Source organism: Amblyomma americanum, chromosome 1, assembly GCF_052857255.1.
Source record: "Amblyomma americanum isolate KBUSLIRL-KWMA chromosome 1, ASM5285725v1, whole genome shotgun sequence".
Taxonomy (NCBI): Eukaryota; Metazoa; Arthropoda; class Arachnida; order Ixodida; family Ixodidae; genus Amblyomma; species Amblyomma americanum.
Window position 1 is genome coordinate 413097830 of NC_135497.1, and position 19778 is coordinate 413117607.

General features: G+C 43.8%; 1 protein-coding gene across 3 annotated transcripts in view; it reads left to right on the plus strand.

Annotated features, from left to right (window-relative positions):
* LOC144115821 (uncharacterized) overlaps positions 1–19778 on the plus strand; it is a 115616-nt gene that overhangs the window by 37794 nt on the left and 58044 nt on the right. For 2 of the 3 annotated variants that reach the window (XM_077650321.1, XM_077650322.1), the window contains 3 exons: positions 2914–2958; positions 5107–5133; positions 12298–12381. In XM_077650321.1, coding sequence (XP_077506447.1) covers positions 2914–2958; positions 5107–5133; positions 12298–12381 — 156 coding nt within the window. Of the gene's footprint in view, positions 1–2913; positions 2959–5106; positions 5134–12297; positions 12382–14341; positions 14871–19778 lie in introns of those variants that run through there. The other variant, XM_077650323.1, reaches the window with a different exon arrangement.

The window sequence follows — 19778 nt, forward strand, 5'->3', positions numbered from 1 at the left end:
ATGACAGAGAGCGGCTCTGGAGGTGTCTGAAGAGGATCTGTTGGGAGTGCGTAAGAGAGGGGTGGGGAGGGGGCTAAGTCCGACGGTCCAAGTGGGGTATTTGCGTGAGCTCCGCCAAGGTGTGCGCCCGCTCCCTCGAGAATCCTGGATCGAGACTGTCATGAGCCCGGCAAATCAAACCTCGGGCCAATTTATCAGCAGCCTCGTTTCCAGGGTTCCCAGAGTGAGCCGGCACCCACTGGAGCTCTACCCTACGCGGTAAATTTTGGCAAGGATTGTTTAACAATTGCCAGGCAGGGGTGTGAATCCTGCCCCTGACAAAGCTGGACAGTGCCGTTTTGGAGTCGCTGAAGATGTATTGGGTGTCTGAATGTGCAAGGGCTAGGGCGATGGCGGCCTCCTCTGCCTCCTCGAGCGTAGAGCCCGAGGGAAGACGGTGAGTTAGGGGTGGGGTAAGGTTTTATTGTATGCAACTGCTACCGCTTCATGCGCTGTACATGCGGCGTCTACCCAGATGGCATCGTGGGCTTGCCCATAATACTTATGGATGGCATTAGCGCGAGCTACGCCGCGAGGGTTATGATATTGGTTTCACAATGAGAGTTGTGGGAGGTGTATGGAAGTGTCGATGAATGGCTCTAAGGGTTGACTGGTTAGCTGGTATGTTGATGCGAAGGGAGGATAGTATATGGCGGCCATTGGCGCTCGTGGCAATTCTAAGGTACTGTGTCTTAAGGTGCGCTTCAACTAGTTCCTGAATGTTGTTATGCATGCCTAGTGCAAGGAGTTTGGCTTTGTTAGTGCTACGAGGTAGGTTTAGTACTGCCTTAGTCGCAAGGCGGATCATGGCGTTGACGCGTTCGGTTTCCGTGCGGTTCAGTTTGAGATATGGGGTTGCGTATAGAATGCGGCTATGCGTAAATGCATGCACTACTTACATGTTGTCCGCTTCGTCTAAACCCTTGTTAAGGGAGGACACTCGGCGTAGAAGGTGCTACACGGATTGCGTGGAGGCCTTGAGTCTTTTAAGGGTATGTTCATTTCGTCCAGAATCCTGCAAGTGGAGGCCAGGGATGCGGAGGGCGGGTGTGATGGGGACAGGGGATCCTTGTAAAGTGATTTGAATGGGCGAGTTAACGCCAGATTTTGGCCTAATTAGGAAGAGCGTGGACTTAGCGGGGGAACATTTGAGCCCAATGGATGACGCGTGAGAGGAGACGGTGTCTGCTGCTAACTGAAGAGTGTCCTCAATTTCCCCGTCAGAGCCATGAGTGGTTCATGTGGTAACATCATCAGCGTACAGGGTATGCTTTAGGTGTGGGATTAGAGCCAGTTTGTGAGACAGGCCACATGTGAGCATGCATGGCCACATTGGGGTTGCTCAAACCAGGTGTAATTATTAGATATTGCAAATTCAGTCCAGAGCACTCGGTTTGGGTGTTCTAAACAAACTTTTTGTCCGCTCTGCTTGCTGAATTAAAAATTTCAGCCTTGTTCTTCCTTTGAGCCCTTTTGTGAGTGAAACCTTTGATTACAGTTGTTAATTTAGCTGTTTAACGTGCGTGAGAGCTTTGCTGATGATGGCTCTGATGTCATTGCTATGTCACACAAAGCAATGCCTCCGACCACGCAGCCTAGTTTCGGTACTGCATTAAAATTGTTTCACTCAGTACATTAAAAAACAATTTATTGTTGTGAAGAGAGAGTATATCAAGGAGTAGCATGATCATCTGATCAAAAAGCCCCTGGAATTGCCTTATAAGCAGGCGCTGTACAGCTACAGCCATTTGCAGAATACTACACTGACCTAACATTCCCAGTAAAGTACAAACTGGATTCCAGGTCCACATTGTCATAGTCTTTTCAACTATACCTGGGCTGTCTACCTGTACGATTTGCTGCATGACCCTCCCTTTTTATTAAGGCCTCCCCTTGCCCTTCTTTTTAGTTTTCTAATTTCTGTGTTTTACGGTGTTTAGTATTAGAATCTGAGCTGATGGTTTATTCGGACTCAAAACTGGCAGGTTTGCTTAGGTTTGAGGATACCACTCTGCTATGGCTATCACTGTGCCACCTGATGTGCCAGTGCAGTGTTAGCAGGCCTTGTTCTGAGATGCGACCAGTGCATTGCTGCCTTTAAGCTTAAAAATCTTCTTAGCTGCGTACAATTCATTGAATCTGCAAGCGTAACAATAGTACGCTGTGGACAACATGGATATATCGCCTTCCACAAACAACACGAATGCAAGAGCGGCAGAGCATTGGCCTCTAGGTCCAAGACCACGTTAGAGTGGCGTGCAGGGCACCCGCTGTCGTCAGCCACTGCAACTGCCCTCTGGGCAGCATAGTCGCGGACCCAGCAGCCAGCGCTTCGCAGCTCAGGCCCTTGGACTAGCTCTTACTTTTTCTTGCTCCTCTCAGCACTGCCAGTGTGTTGAAAGCTGTAGAGGTACACCCAGTGCAGCACTTTGGTGGCCGCAAGTGCAGCGTGTGAGATTCACTCCTTCTGTTGGGCTGACCACACTGGCAGTATGCAGAGTCTATGACAGTGCCTTTGTTAGAATTGTTTATCTTAGCTTGCAAGCACATCCTCCATTCCTCTCTGGTAAAGATGCCAGCCATTGGCGGTGTACCATTTCTGGGATTCTTGTGACAGAACAGAGTAGCATGCTAATGGCGCAGAAAGAGTTGAAGGACAAATGCGTAAAGGGACGAGAAGGGTTGTTCTGAAGCCCTCTAATAAATTTTCTAGGTAATTTTTTCTTATGACTTATTAGAAAAATAAGTTGACTGTGCCTGGCTTAAATTTGCTGGCACCTGGCGCTTGGTTTCAACTGAATAAAAGATCTGTAAATAATGCTGTCAAAGCAAAGCCATTGTATTAAATGTACTAAATGTTGCTATATTTTTCAGGAGAACAAGAAACCCATCGACGTTATCTTGGAGGAATTTAAAACGGTAAGCAAATAGCCACAATGGCAGTTATTGTAGCGATTGTAAAAGAGAATGTAAGTAACTTTCTGTGGTGTGTCCTAAATCTTGGCAGTGTTGTAGAAGCTGAGAAATGTGTGGATCTGTGCCAAATGCTAGCAAATGAGCACCAGTTCAAAATACCTTACAACAGTGACTTCTTTGATGTATAATAGCCCAATGATACAGATATTGTGCACACTTGGTTTACCATGTTTTTTATACAAGAAACTTGTGGACAGCTGAGGTTAAGGCAAGTAGCAGCAGAGTAGATACACTTTAGTAGTCTCACTACGACCAGTACTCATTTACGGCTGCTGAAAACAGTGCTCGCTCTTGTTAAGACAGTAGTCCTTATTAGCCCTGCAGCATTTATGGCACAGCACTGACCTGCAGAGGCATAGTGTAGGCCAGTGTTTCTTTGAAAATTTCTATTAAACATTTCCTAGAGCCATTGAGAATGTGCGTGTGTCTGCTTTTAGGTGATAAATATACTGTTTATTGAAGGGCTGACTTCAGTTGAGTAGAGGCAGTAGTGTGACTCAAGGCACTTAACACCCTGTAATGCATAGCATGAAGGAATATTGCTCATGGGGGCTGGCAGCTAAATGGCTAGTTCAGTCTTGCTGACATCTTTAACCATTTAATGTGCTTTGTACACAAGTGTGTTTCGCAGAATTGCAGCTTTTTGTGAGATTTTTGTGCCCTAACCCTGATTTCTTTGTTGCCTTAGACAGTCCTGGAAGCATTCATATTGTAACTGTGGTGTATTTTGTGTTATGTAGCCTGCTCAAAAAATACTATTTCACGAAAATGTGAATTTAGCCGCACGTGCATTTTTAGATTTCTAAGAGAAGGAAATGTCAAAACTCATTCCGTACATTTTAATTTTGAGTTCAGTAAAAAACATGTCGGAATAGGTAATGCATGATGTGCGTTTTTATGCATAAGTGCATGAAACATGAACAAGACAACTTAAGCACTAACAGCAAAATGAGAAGACATAAACAAGGGGAAGTTGTATACTAACACACGTTAATTTAATTTCGAAGGTGCAGAGACTCTCCTTTAGTTGTCTTAACCAACCTTGCATATATTTTTTTCCTAGAGCTAATATGTTTTTTTTTTTTTGAATTTCCGTTTTCTTGTTTGCATTTTATTTGTTCAGGATAATACAGTAGGTATAAAGTGTAATGGCTCAAAAGCAGGTTTGGTATAAGTATCGTGCAAAGTTAATTCCACAGATGGATATTTTCTGGATTAAATGGAGTTTTATAATGTTAGAAGGGCTTGTAGTGCCCCAAACTAAAAAGCAATAGTGACACTGGAAAACAACCAATTGTACACAAATTTTTTTATACAATATCAAAAGAAACATCTAAAATTTTATAGGGTACTTCCATGATATTTTAGCAGTTGTCCTATCTACACAAGTATTCCATGATATATGCTGCTCAAATATAATGGTCAATATTTAATCAGAAAGAAAATGTGAATTTTCAATGAACCAATTAATAACACAAGGTTAGAAATGGACTTGTGCAGTCTGAAAAGCATAGCTTTGAACCCAAATAAATGTTACTGATACTAGTTCCAGCTTATCTTATGCAAGTGAGAGGGTTATCCATTTGTACTTCTGCTATAGTTGGATACAACTCAAGTCTGCAGTGACCACTGAACAGAATTCCTTTGTGACAAAAAGTAGACCGTTGTTTAAGTTTTCTTGTTACCTAAACAAGAAGTTAATCGTGAGACGAAATTATAAGTTCAAGAATTTTGATGTCTCTGGCATGTTTGATAAAGTCAAACATCAAAAAGCTTATTTTGTTCGCTGTTGTGCTTACCCAGCAGAGTGATACAGGATGCTGTGGACCGTGGCCCACTGTTACCGTAATGTGCTGTTTTTTTAGGCTGTATTATACTACAGACCTATTGACTGTATTTTAACTTTTCTTTGTTTTAGCATATTTAGCAGCATGAGCCTATTTGAGGCTTCTAATAATCATGATCAATGCTTGCTATGATTCAGGAAATGACGTGTTATTTGACCTTAGGACTGCTTCGTATTCTAAACTTTGTATAACTTTTGAGCATGCATCTTAATAGAAGCTTCATAAATCTGTTATTTTTTTGCAGCTTATACAGCCGGTGCCTAAGGATAAGGTAAGAAATTTTTTCTGTTTGTGTGTGTGTATGTACAGCTTTTAATGATTGTTGTCTCTGGAAGCATAACAGCTGGCTGATATTTAGGCTTAGGCTGCTTGGTTTTAATGCGAAAGCATTAGATGGCTCGTCGACGCGAAAACCCGGCATCACCTAAATAGTGCTGGTATTACAAAACTCGCAGTTAGTTGAAACGGTGTGACGCCATCAGAGGCGGGAAAATACAAAATGTTCATCAGTAATAGTCAGTACTAGTACTTACAAGTGCATATACTACATAGGAATAAAATAGAATTGGAGTAGGATTGGAATGGAATTACAATGCTTTTGCATTTCTTGCATATAAGTTCTTAAGTGCCCCGGTAATTTTATTTGAGTGCCTTTGAAAGCTGGGAGCCATTGGTTTTGTGGTCTGATATGGTTAAGGTGATACATTATCCTACATTCAGTGTACATGCACAGCGAAGTCCTATAAGTGGTTTGTGGTCCATGAAAGCTGCTTGAAAGTTTCCAAGTTCATATGAATTAATACCATATTACTAGAGCCATGTTACAGTGACTTCACATGTAGTTAATCTTCATTATTGGAAAGAAAAGTGGCAGTTTGAATTGAGCTTTGTTGTGAGCTTTGGCAAAAAAGCCATACATATAATATTATTTGTGTCCATTTAGCCACATCAAAGATGGCAAAAAATGTGACTGGAAAGTAGGATGTGAACGTTATGTGGATTTCGGGAGAAGGGTACGCTTCGCTTCAATGTGTATCGTCCCTTGGAATGTTTGTGATCTCCAGTGACATCAACACATGAAGCTTGATAGCTTGGAGAAGTGTTTCATTAGTAACAAGCTTGGCGGATCAGGAGATGAAATCTGGCAGAAAAGCTGAAGGTTTGGAAAATGTCAGTGAAAGTGATGACTGAATGCGGTCGTGGATTGGTATTGCAGTGAGCATCTCAGAATAAGCCTGTTTGGATAACAAATTGAGCATTGTTTTCCCAATTATAATGCATAGTCATATTTTCCATAGATGGTGTGTGCACGTAATATGATGGGTAATTTTTTTATTAATATGTGGATCCAAATTAGGGGTGCGGTTTATCCGGAGTGGTGGGGAATACAAGCCCAATGCAGTAGTAAGCATGTAAACTGGGCAAACCCATTAGTTTAAACATCCATAGTGACAATCATCCGAGAAGTGAAAAAGTTGCACCTGTGCCTTTGCACTTGTTGCATTTGCTTTGACTGCTGCTACCGTGCATGAGCATGTTACGGTTTTGGGACGGTTACAGTGAGTGCTTTATGATGTGAGAAATATTTTTGCACAGACTTGTGCATCTTGTTGTGTAGCGCGTTTGTGGGCAGCGTTCCGAGAACGCTTGTCTTCTGTTTGACGTGCTGCACGTTTGTGGCTCTGACCTCCTGCATACGGGCAGCACTCGGAGCACAATGCTCTGCCTCAGCCGCATAATGTGACTAATGTGCCACTTCGCTGCCTGCATAACTGCTACGGCTGCACAAGATGCCATGTCATGCAGTCATTCCTTGCCTTGTGCTAACTTCGTCATCAGATAAGACAACGAAGTTAGTGCGAGGCACAAGCTATGTGCAAGTGGTTGTCAGGTGATCACGGGACCACATCGTAGTAGTAATCACGTGGCCACATAGGAAATGTTGGATGTCGTGACCATTCAGTGTCCGTTGGATGGGCATGACGACGACTACACAGAGGCTGGGAATCTTGGCTTTTACAGCTAGTGTTGTAAAAGTGCACCTTCTCCTGGTGGCTTCTGGGTTTAAACTGCATTGCACAACTTTTTACTGTAGAGTGGAAGCTATGAGCATGAGCCAGCAGCTTTGAGGCATGTGTGATTGGCTTGTGAGCATGTGAGAACTACGTACCCATGGAAGCCATCACCCACGGTTATTGTATCCACTCTCCTGCAAAAAGTCGAGATGGAGTATAGTGATCCAAGCTCCAGGTGTTAGCTGAATACTCCGCTGCTACATTTAGTTGTTTTTGAGGCAATATTCATTTGTCATTTTTTTTTGTCTTTCCTGGTTGAGGCAGGGCAGACTTGGAACTAAACTCTTCCTATGCTTGCATCACACCCGTTTTAAAAGAACATGGGTCACGTTTAACCAGCACCAGAAAAATCTTCCAAGAATCTTGGCACCCTTATTGCATGAGTCTTTCAGTCTATTGGACACATGCCTGTTGATTAAAGCAAGAAAAATGTCACTTAGTGCAGATGTGGTACACGATCCTATATAAATGCCATTCCTTTGAAGTATTCAGTTCATTACTGTGTTGAAAATTGAGTTCAAGTACATGCAAGAAACTCAAGCAGTTTAGAAGTGGAGACCCCCAAAAGAATATTGATAGGCTGCAAATATAGCTATTGATGCACTTCTCTACATTTAGAAGCAGATTTTTATGTGGAGCAGAATAATAGACATCTTTGGTTGTGATGGAGGAGACAAAGAGGCTATTGCCATTGAATGCGTTGACAAACTAATCACTCACTTTGAATGCATTATCATAAAAAGGTCCGTGACATTGAGAAACTATAGCTCTTTTTTTAAATGTGGAAATGGACTTTTGGCGTGTATGGTTTTCAGAAGTGGTAACATTTGCTTGTGGCAAAATTTTATGTGTTAGGGTAGTAAAAAACGTCTGTAATGCTATGCTGAAGCTTTGTGCAGTGCTTCGTGCTAGCTGATTAGGTTTAGCCTGCCACGAGGCTGTTTCATTTCCACCTTTACTTTGTTTGGTGATATGTTGTTAATTGGAAACATGCAATCAGTGGACATGTGAGCTTTATCTAAAGAGCCTGTTGGGCAAAACGGCAATGGCGCCTTGTTTATCTGCTGCCAACAGGTGACGACAGTGCTCCTTCAGGAACAATGAAATATAGCCTGTTACTAGAGTAGAGTTTGTAGTTTTGTTGTGGGCCAGAATGTCTATGCATACAGACATGCTCCCCTCCACCGCATTATCAGGTGCTAAACAAGCTGCTTGTGCCATCAGCAGTGACGAGTTCTGAGGCTGTCTTTTTGGGCAGCACAATGGACTTGAGCTGGTGCTCAGCTTACACCATGCATTATTCACTAGACAGACTTTGTCAAGTATATGCATGGACATGCTTGCTAGTGGCTGGAAGCTTTTCACGTAGCATAAAGTTCAGTTATGGGAAATTGTGCTGCAGGCAAGACTTTACTGTTCTGTTTATAATGGCCGAGAATTCAATGGGCTGCTTTTGGCCCTGAGCAGCCGCAAAGCAATTCTATACAAAAGGCACATTTTGTTTTCTGCCATTTTCTTTTGACTGGAAATACTTCTCGATATGTAATCTGTTTTGTCCATCAAATACTGAACTGATTCTAAATCAGTGCTTCATGCTGTGTACTTGCACATGCCATATTTTTGTGGTGCTTACCCAAAAAGCTCATGTGCAAAACTTTTCTTTTGTGCTGTTTTTTTTTTACAATTTATGCCAGCAGCCATTTCACATGAACAGTAAATAGGCATGAAGTATTCATTTCTGTTAAGGATTTAAAAACTTTGTTTTGCCAGAACCTTGAATCACAATTTGTGACGTTGATAGCCTAAGGCTTTCTGAATTTTAACTAATGGACTTTTAATATACTTTTAATTTATATATTAATGGACAAAGGAACTCTGTAGGCCAGGAGGCATACTTAGTAGTGGCTGCGGATTAATTTTGACTATCTAGGTACTTTAAAGTAGACTGATATCTTCTTATGACTTGTGAAATCCTTGTACCAGATGCAAGTCCAGTACATTGCTTGTCATTGGGGGCTACAGTTCCAGTAAACAGCTAGCAGTGTGAACCATGATGCATCAGTGTTGTCTGTTTTCCAGTAAACAGCTAGCAGTGTGAACCATTAAGTATCAATTTTGTCTGTCTATAACCACAGTGGTGGCCTAGTTGTTTGAGCATCCGCTCGTATGTGGGAGGTGTGGGGTTTGATCCCCACTGCCAGCATGTACCCACCGGCGATACGATAGGTACAAGCTTTCGCTTTCCTCTCGCCTGGGGCTCAACTTCTCTACGGTAAAATGCTTGGAAAATGGGTCTATCACCCCACCTTGTGTAGACAGAAAAAAATTATGGTTGATTTGCGTAGTTAGGTCAAATGCGAATTAGGTGCACTAGAAGTTCGGTTTTCACTTAGTTTCAGTGCCCAGACCAGTGGTCATGGATGGCAGTTGTTCAGATGGCGATAATGGGTTAGTGTCCATATATGCGGAATTGGTCATTCTCTACATTCATGGGTCCCTGGGAGTCTTGCTACCACTCCTGGCGCAGGGGTCAAGTGATGTGCCACAATGGCTAAGTGCAGGGGATGGCCACTTTAAGTGCTAGTGCACTAAAATACCTTGTGCCATGGCATTCTTTAGCCACAGCTGCCTTGCGCCCTTCAAGCTTATAATTATCATCATCAACATTGTGTCTGCAAGTCACCTAAGGCAATGGTACCTCAGCAAAGCACACTTTAGGTTGAAGTCCAGGTACTGCCTTGAGAAGGTGAACGTATGGTGATGGCTACTGCGCTGTTCAGGTGCACTGCATGGCCTTCGGTGATCTACAGCTGCGAAAAGTTTTCGCAGTTCGTAAACTGATTTCAGTCGCCTGAAAGAAGCCCCCACTGAGGCTGGCAAAACTAAAAATCGAAAATTACTGAGGAGGCTAGCCAGCCAAGCTTCATCTCTCGACCAGGTTCACTTTTGTTGTTAAGTTTAGGGCCAGCTTTAAACTGGTGATACGCTGCCAGCTATGTAGTCTTTGCTTTTGAAACCATGGCCATGTTTCTTTGAAGGAACCAGCAGCTGATTTTGAACGATGTCAATTTTTTCAGCACAGTGGGAAGCTTGGCATCCAAAGTGCCTGATCCCACAATGGCTGCAATAGAAATGCTCCAAGGCAATTTTCAGAAAAAATTTGTGGGCAGTGGGCACATTCAGTTTTGTGTATCCCATTGCTGTGAGCAATCGTAAGCTTATGCAGTATCTGTGGGTTAGCAGACAAAATTTAAGATTGGAAGACAAATGTAGTGCCACCTCGAAAAAGTAATCTTGTGTTGAATAATGTGATTACAGTACAGGTACGTGCCTCCAAGACTATTTCTTCACCTTTTTTTTAGCGTTTTACATGCAAAAACTGTGCTGTCATGCTATGAGTGGAGCAGCTGTTTCGCTCGTCAATGCAAATGTAGCATTGCTTTTCGATATGAACTTTTGCATCAGAAGGTGCTGAAGACAGCACAAGTGCTAATAAGGTATAACAAACACTAACAAGACAAAAAAGATGTAACCAAAAATATACTAGGTGTAACAAGAAAAACTGCACTGTATTAAGAATGGCAAAGTTATGGGTAACATGATGTCACACATTGGGCTACGCTAGTGTTGCCAATGTACCACTGGCAGGGACTCCGGAATTATTTTTTGAGTGGGGGGGGGGGAAGACTTCGAGCTTATTTTCTTATTTATTTATTTAATACTCATTTACGTAATGAATTTCATATTTCTATTATTTTATTTTTCATTGTTCAAAGGTTGATGCGAAGTGCCACATTGTGGTGACGACACTCCAACAGTCAGCGTCCAAAAGAAATTGTTTAAGGGGCTCACTCGCGCCCACTAAGAACTGAATGACTCGGCAGCGGCGATAGATACAAGTGCGCTTGGCGATCGTTGAGCTGACTACCTGCAGTTTTTGGCCGCGCTCAATTTAAAGCTGGCAGGAACCTTCGAGATAAAGAACCAAAAGCAACTAGAACAATCTGGAAAAATGTGAAAGCATGTGTACGTGGCCACGATGAATGGAGATAAGTCTGGTCGCATCTCGCATTACAAAACAAAATGATAAAGCCGTGTGCTGGTGTTTTGAGTGCGAACGAACAAACGATGCAAACATTCACGGCAGTATAAAATGAATTGAAATGGGAAGCTTTATAGATGGGAAGCTTTACGCACGAGAAGTGATCAATTGCATTAAAAAAGATTGTGCATAGTTGTTTAAATTCTTCTAATCATGATCATGTACACGGGTCAGACAGCCAACTTCTGTTGGGGCATGACTGGTTTAAGTTACTTATATGCGAAATGCTTTACATCTGGCTAGCGAAGCTAAGTAAGTAGCTGGGCCTTTACTGTGCTTTGCATTTAAATAATCTTAGAACTGAAGTGTTTCAGTTATCAGAAATCTGATCCAAGTGCAAGCAATTGGAAATGGGGGGGGGGGGGGGCACTGCCGTCTCAGGAGAAATGTAAGGGGGGAGGGGCAAACGCCCCCCTTGCCGCCCCTGTTCCGGGGTCCCTGACCAATGATACCACCATAGAATATTGCTTCATCTCATTTTACAATTTTACACGATTTTCAGTGTGCTGAATTAAAATTAGAATTTTTCGTTTAACTGGTAATACTGGCCAAATTTTATCAGTGCAAGTCAAAGTATCATATCAACCATAAACTCTAAACACATTTTTGGCTGGTCCTTTTAAGCATGGACTTAGAAAGTTCGTCCCCATGCACTTGCTTGCATGTTCTGTACCACAAAAAATGGACATTTCTAAACCCGAGTTTGACTCATGGTATACTTTGTAGCTTATGCAGCATAAAATCCAACACGATGCACAGTCCTCTTTTGTGTGCCCCAGACAAAATGACTTGCTTTGTTAATGTTTCCAGATCTGTCATGATGTGACTGGAAGTGTTGCCGCAGATACCAGTTTGCACTGTGGTTATCATGTGCCCACTCGCTACCTGTGTCAGCCTCCCATTGAGAGGATCACCCTTTAGTTAGAATCTGTTTTCTTTAAACACTTTTAATCTCTCTAAATTTCTGGTCCATTAGGTTGTGTGCATTTCAGTGAGGGCTGCGATGAATGTCGTTTTGGTAAAGTTCACATTTAATCATGCTGTGCTTCTTCATTATTCTGTATTGGATAGCCTGATGTTTTTTCTTGGCTGTAAAGAGTTGTATATTAATGCTTTTGCTATTTCTTGGACTTTCTGCTCTTACAAAGCTTTTTATCATTTCCTTGCAGTTCTGTAACAAGCCGAAAATTCTGGCTGAAAAGTGTTTGTTCCTGATGCTAATTGTCCTTGTAATTTCCTTCCATTTCTTCAATACTAGGGGAACACTTTCAACAGGGCTGAGTACCAGGTTTCACCTGTGCTGACAAAAAGGACACAAGAATCCAATAGGGTTATGTTTAAGGTATTTCATAATCATGTCTTGCCTTGCAGAGACTTTGTATCTCAAAAAATAACCATTTCTTTGTTGTTCAAAAGAGTACTGTCAGGCTGGCATCAAACGTAGGCATGAGTTTTGAACAGAGCACAATTTTTCACCTTTTTATTTTCGATCATAATGAGAAACTAGCGTGATTTATGTTTTATTATTGAGGGTTCTGTGAAGTACATATTTAACTACTGTTTTTATAGTGATCTTGCATTTTGCACTTGAGCAGTAATGCATAGAACTGTTTGCATTTGAATCCAGCCTGGTAGTATTTGTGCAGTCACTCATTATGAGTTCCAGTATGGAATTAACATTCAGGCATTAACCACGACAGAAGACTCACGTTCATGTGCTGCCCCATGAGAATGCTGTATTGGTATTCATGGGCCACGACTGCTATGATGGCGATATGCAGTGTGCAGTATTTTTTTCGTTCTCCAAAGGCAGTTAAGACCAAGAGAGCCGCTGCGGTGGCTGAGTGGTTATGGCGCTCGGCTGCTGGCTTGAAAGACGCGGGTTCGATCCCGACCGCGGCGGTCGAATTTCGCCTAGAGGCCCGTGTACTGTGCGATGTCAGTGCACGTTAAAGGACCCCAGGTGGTCGAAATTTCCGGAGCCCTTCACTACGGCGTCTCTCATAGCCTGAGTCGCTTTGGGACGTTAAACCCCCATATAAAACAACAACAAAAAAAGTTAAGACCAAGTAGAGGTATCTTTTTAAATATTGGTTTTGGGAAAAAAAATGTCATTTCGGAAGGGCTAGATCATAATGAAAAACAGCCGTCTGAAATGTTTGCAACTAGGCACCGTGTGCATAGTTTTTTTTTTTACCGGCTGTAAAAGAAAGCGCGCATAATTCAAAATCTACCACTTCACAGTGGTGCTACTTGAGCACCTCAGACGTGATCTCAGTTAGAAAAATCTGTATATCTCGTGTCCCACACCCAGTGTAATTGCAAAGCCCAGCCGGGAGACAGTGCTCTGAAGAGAAGAGAATTTTTCTCTCTGACAGCACATTTTTGGGTGCTCAAGTAGCACCGCTGTAAAGTGATAGATTTTTAATTTTGCAGTGAAAAGCCTATGTAGACGGTACCTTGTTGCAAACATTTCAGCCAGCTGTTTTTCAAGGTGATTTACAATTTTTGTGTTGATGCTTTTTTTCTGAACCCAATATTTAAAAAGTTAGCTAATTAGTTCAACTAATTAGCAAACTTTTGCAGAACGAAAAAAATACTGCTGACTAGTGCATATGGCTCTCAATAGCACTGCGTTACATAGCTCTACATAGTGCCTTATGAGTGGAATTCCTGGATTCTGCACATTTGAGTGATGCAAGATATTTGGGTAGTATCGTATTTGTTAGTTAGCACTAGCCGTTCTGTTTACAAAGTAGTAGCTGGCTGGCATAAAAAATTTAATGCCTTCATACTGTTCATATTTTTAAAAACTTTGAACATTTACTCGCTCCAAAAACATTTTGAAGGTGTTTCCAAGCTAGCAGTTTTTCTTGAGTAGTATACACTTCCTGTGCTCTGAAAGCTAATGCCAAGCTTCAGATAAATTATAATAGTTCATAGCGTGGTGTTTACCTTGTGTTATTCTGAGCTGCAAAAACACCTTATTTTTGATAATGTATTTCTTCATTAGCGGAGTAATTAACAAGCTGTAGGAGTTAAGTCTGAAAAATGTCTTATTTATTGCTTAAACAGGTAGTTTTGTGAATTTTATCCGGTGAAAAAAAAAAAGCTGGTTGTAATTCATTGCAATGTTGTCTTAATATGCAGTTCTTGATTACGTGCGTGCCACATATTAGGCAAGTGGACCGCCTATACATTCTGAAAGGATCAAGTCACTGTTGTGCCAGACAAATCTCCACTACCTGGCCTCTGAAGGGTTCCAGCGTAGTGTGACTGTAATGACCAGACACGTTGAGGCTGATGGCTCAACAGCTTACGTGTACCTGAAAGACCTTGCAGATGAACTGCGCGCTCATCGTGAGAATAAGTCGAAGGAGAACTCGCACAACAGTGCACTGCCTGCTGCTGGGCCAGAAGCTGACTCGCAGGCATCTTCTTTGGGTGTAACTGGACGTTTTAACCAAAGAGGTGCAGCACCAAGGCCCATGTGTCCTGCGTCTTCGTCGAACACCGCTGCTGCAAACAAACCTCCAAGTGCAGAAGCGTCAGGATTGCGAGGCAACCCTTCGGGCCCACAATCTCCTTCTTCAACTGCTGTACAGATGCCGAATTCAAATGCATTGCCTGAATCAAGGATCTCAATTGGAGAGCAACCTGGCATGAGTGGCCTTGCAGGCAGGGTTGGAAACCGCAGGCGTAGCAGTAGACAGGTGGAGAGGGAGGTTGAAGAACAACAATTAAGGAATGGCATTGGCCGTCCAGGGGAGAGCAGCAGTCTGTCACGTCGAGACATTCGGGAACATTCAAAAGCTACAAGAGTACCTTTTGGTGAGTTTACTTAGAACTTTATCTATGATTGTTTTATTTTTTGGTTAGATTGTTCTGAATATTTTTCTGTCGAAAACACCTGCAGTGTAACTTATGTGTTTACAGTGTCTATAAGTCGCGATGTCATCACAATAATTAGGTCCTCCAATGTTGAGGTAAACTTCGGGAGCCTTTTCACTGTTGGTTATATTGGGAAAATGTGTGAAGCTGATAGGTGATGTTGGTGCTGTATGAATAGGAGTGCAGTGTGTGAGGAATATACACATTGCTTAAAAAGTGGGATTTAGTGTAAATGCTTGTCATAAAAACCCACATATAATAGAGACTTGCATATAATACAAGGTGCAGTTTGGGGATAGCAGAAATGGAAAACAGTTTTCATCTGTGTATAATGCGAGTAAAGAACGCAGTCAGTTTGAAGACTCGTTTCGGAAGCTGCAGAAGCAGAGAATCCTCTGATTGGTGTACGCCGGCGCCGGATCCGATACGTGTGTAAAGCATGTAGCAGAGGCACCAAATACCTGGCAGGTACAGATCTGGCCGCTGTGTTCGCGCTTCCTCATGTACCGTGCTGTGCGCATGGGCAGACTGGTTCCGGGCGCACATATTTCGGAAGTGTCTGGAGTCGGAGCTTTAGTGATCGTCATCGTCGGGTGTGCTGCCTTCTGAGAGGCTCTTGTCAGAGATATCTTTCCATAGAAACACATCTTCGGTACCATCGAGCGCATTCGATATCCCACAGCTCTTGAAGCTGCGGCCAATGAGCTCTTTGGGAGTTCTGGCCAAGCATCTGCAATCCAACTGCACAGTGTAGCGGGAGGTGCTTGTTACCAGCAGCAGTAACTGTAGGCTCTCCCTACCTTATCCAGTCCATGTAGCAGTGCTTCACTTGGTGCTGATGCTTTCAGTACCCATGATTACTTTCCTTTTAAAAGCAGCAGAGTACTGGTTTCATGGTTCTGATAACATGCGAGGTGTGATCTTCCCGCTTCCAGTAGAGTGGCTGTCGCGAGGTCAAGTCATTGTAGTGAAGTTGTGCTGAAATTGCTCCGCATTCACTCCTTCAAAACTACTACAACTAATGCAGAAAACTAGACAAGGTTTTGTTAATGTGAACAGTAGCAATTACAGTGAACTATTTCAAGGCGGACTCTGTTAACCTAATTTCTCTGATAAGCTGACATGTTCGAGACATTTGTTTAGTCTCTCACAAAATCCAAGAACTAATGTTTAGTAAATACTGGCCATTAACTTGTGCACACTGGTTAATGTAAACGCATGCCATGCTATATGCCTAGCACTTCATAGCACCAACAGGCCAATTGGATTGCATCATTGTGTTGCATTGTACAATTAAAGATAATGCAACAGAGAGATCTGCACCATAAAACAGCAACCACACTGAGCATGACTTTGGTGCGGTGCGGGCATGTGTAATGCCGGTGCACATACACATTACACACAGAGCCAGTCAGAAGTCCTGTGAGGACATAGTTGCGGCATTCCATACCAGAGCAGTCTGTGTGCAGCCGATCCCATCATGATTTCGGCTTCTTTTGCTGCGTTCGTTAAAAAGTAGTGGTGCTGTGGGCTTAGGCTTTCTTTACTCGCACTCATTTCGCAAAATAAGACGTTAAATTTCCCTGCTTACGGCAAAGCATGGCTTCAGTCACTGGTAGGGCAGTCTGTCTCGCAGACCTTTTTTTGCAGTGCTCCTTCATTTGACCAAGTGTGGCAAAGATTCGTTTGTGTTTTCAGCACGTATTGCTTGATAGCGGAAAATTTGTGTAATTTTTTTCAAACCTACTCAGCCCTGGGAAGGTCATTGCGCTCCTTAATGTACTGGCTTAAATGTATTCATTTTTCATTAATTTTTCACAGTTTGAACCATTTTTAAATACATTAGCCAGAAAGAAGTCCTCCGTTTGTACCACAGTGTAAGAATATATTTAGGTGTTGACACTCTGCCTGACGGTGCAACCAGATCTTGTTTGTTGCTCCTTGCGCTGCTTCTGCATGTGCACAGATGGTGCCACGCGATGTAGGCTTTTCAAGCTGCTGAGCTGTGGTGGCTGTACTGCAAGTGTTGTAGGATTGTTCAGTGCCGCGGCATTTATGCGTGCTTATTTAAGTGCGGCAAGGCACAGAAGGATTGAAACTGCCGTCGGCACAGGCATTTTCCGCTACTTCGTGCTCTACTTGCTGAGACTGCACGAATGGGTGGAACAGCAGCGAGGACGCAGCCCTGTGGTCCTTTGGCGCTCGTCATCGAAATACATTCATTGCAAGGTTTTTTTTTCATCCGCACGACTGCCCAGAGCATGGTTAACTATACTGCCTCAACGTGCAAGCTCTCACATTTGGGCCAACAAGCCTACGCGTACGTTTCAAACATTGCTTGAGCATTTAATGAGCTTATGCTGTGACAAGATGAGGCCCGCAGTGCAGAGAATATGGTTAACTTCAGTGACCTGGGTTTTTTCAATATTAAGGGTGCTTCCAAATTTCGCCTGCATCACAAATACTGCCCCCAAGCCGGGAATCGGTCTCGTGCTCGATATCAGAACGTCTGCGCCGCTATATGCGCGAGTACCGGGAATGAAAGGAAACCTAGGCTACGACGTTTTAGTGGCTAGTGCAGTGCACTTTTAGCTTGTGAAAATGCCCCTGGCATTTCTCCCGCCGAGCTCATCTTTTACACCGAAACCGACGATACCGAGTGGCTGACGATCTCAAGGAAAGACTGGCATGCGCAAGAAGATATACCTGAGGCTGTAAACCGAACTTGGTGAGTGTCAGTTCAGAAGGATTGCAGTGGGCTTGCCAAAATGACTACCGTATTTACTCGAATCTAGGTTGACCTCCTAAAGTCTGAAGCCAACAAAAAAAATATTACCTCGAATGTAGGCCGAACAAAAAAAAAAGCGACAGAGTTCACAAAATGCAAGCAGCATTTACTGAATCTGAATGTGCAGAGATCATTCAGCGTCGTCGTCGGTGTGTTCCTTGTCACTGTCACCGTCAAACAGTGCACCGTCTTCGGTACCGTCAAGCGCATTAGATATGCTGCACTTTTTAAAGGCGCGCACGATCAAAGTACCTGGGATGTCGTCTCACGCTGCAGCTACCCAGCCCGCCAGCTGCAATCCGCCTTTTTCATTTTCCTGTGCTGCCACCTTGCGTACAATGATGGAAGCTCACTGGTAGGGTACTGCGCGCCCAGCCCGGCCGGACTGAGTGCCGCTCCGGAGCACGTTTTGTTGGAATCTGTCGACGATGGCGTGTCCTGGGCAGCACCTAATACCCGGAGAATTTCTAGGATTGACTGATGGCTGGGTGCGAAGTCCGAGGCAGGCTGCAGTGCCCACCGAAGAGCAAATTCTTCAGTATCTCCGATCATCCGGCATGCGATGTGAACACCAGCTGAGCAAGGGCCGCCGCTTCAGAGATGAAGGCTACATTCGAAACATAATGTTCAATGAAATATCCCCGAGTAAGGTTGGCGTTTTCCGCTGTATATGCCTGCCATTCATGAAAGGTGGATACTACATCGTGCACGCCGTAGTACAGAAAACGACTGGGGACAACAGTTTTCACAAGCAATAGTGTTCAAGCGCTGCAGAATAGCTACACGAGCTATAAAAGCACAAGCGTACTCGCAACAAAGCAGCTCTGCTAGCATTTCACTGTATTTTCCCACAGCACACCGCTGCATAGGTTAAACAAGCATGCGCGTCCATAAAGACGAGCGCGAGAGGCGCACATTGATCCATTCTGGCGATACCACGCAGAGGTCTTCATCATGGATATGATTCGAACACACGCATAACGCACCTTCTTCTTCTTATGCCTCTTAAATACATGGCACATAACCACAAGGTGGGGATTGGCCAGGGTGTAGTGGCATAAACAAGGAAATTTCCGTAGGAGATTATGACAAAATTTTAGCACCATGCGTGAATGCTCTTGTAGCTACTTTTTCGTTGCCCGCTCCATCGCGCGTTGAAAGCGGCTCACAGCACTTGCCCATTCGGCCTTCTTGCTTGAGAAAGCAAAAAGCGTCGGAACGAAGTCTAAATGCCGCGGTGACATTTGAGGCCTTCCTGGCCATGAATAAAACCTTTTGTGATAGACTGCACACGCATTTAACTGCAGTACCTCGTCCGTACCTGTCGCAAAGTGATTCCCGCACAGTCTTGACGTGCTTGACGGTGCCCAAGGGCGGCCACGATCGTCGAGCCGGCGAACTGCTTTTATCCACGCTTTGCGTTGAAGGCTGTCCCGGGAAGCGCTCGGAAAGCGAAAAAATCCAAGTTTGCTTCCCTTTACATATTGGGCATTGCAGCCGTATGCAACACATTTCGTAGGTATCGCGAAATGCGTCGCGCTGAATGCCCGACGGCTGCAGCAACGCACCCTGCGTAGGAAGCCGGTTTGTTTACACTTCCACGGCTGGTCTCGAGTGGAGGGCGCGACCCTTCCAATATGTTTCGCGACACCGCCGCCAGGGGATGGGCGCATGCGCAGTCGCGTCGTGAAAAAGGCGGATTGCGATGCACGCTTGATGCGGCCCGTTGCTGTTAGAATGTGGTCTTCGTCAGTCAACCAATTTGTGTAATATTTTCGCAGACAATCCTTGAAAGGTTTCTTAATGCAGCCATCAAGTGGTTGCAACTGGCCCGTCATGCCGCCCGGTATGACAGCGAGGTCCGTGTTCGCTTGGGCGAGCGCAGCCTTCACGTTGTCGGTCAAGTGTCCACGGTAAGAGTCGACAAGGAGCGAGTTCTTTGTCCAAATGGCTCCTGGACGCCGTCGCCACACAATCTTAACCCACTCTTCCACCATCGCACCCATCATCCACCCGTTCTCATATGCCCGCACAATGACATTTCTTGGGAAAATTTCTTG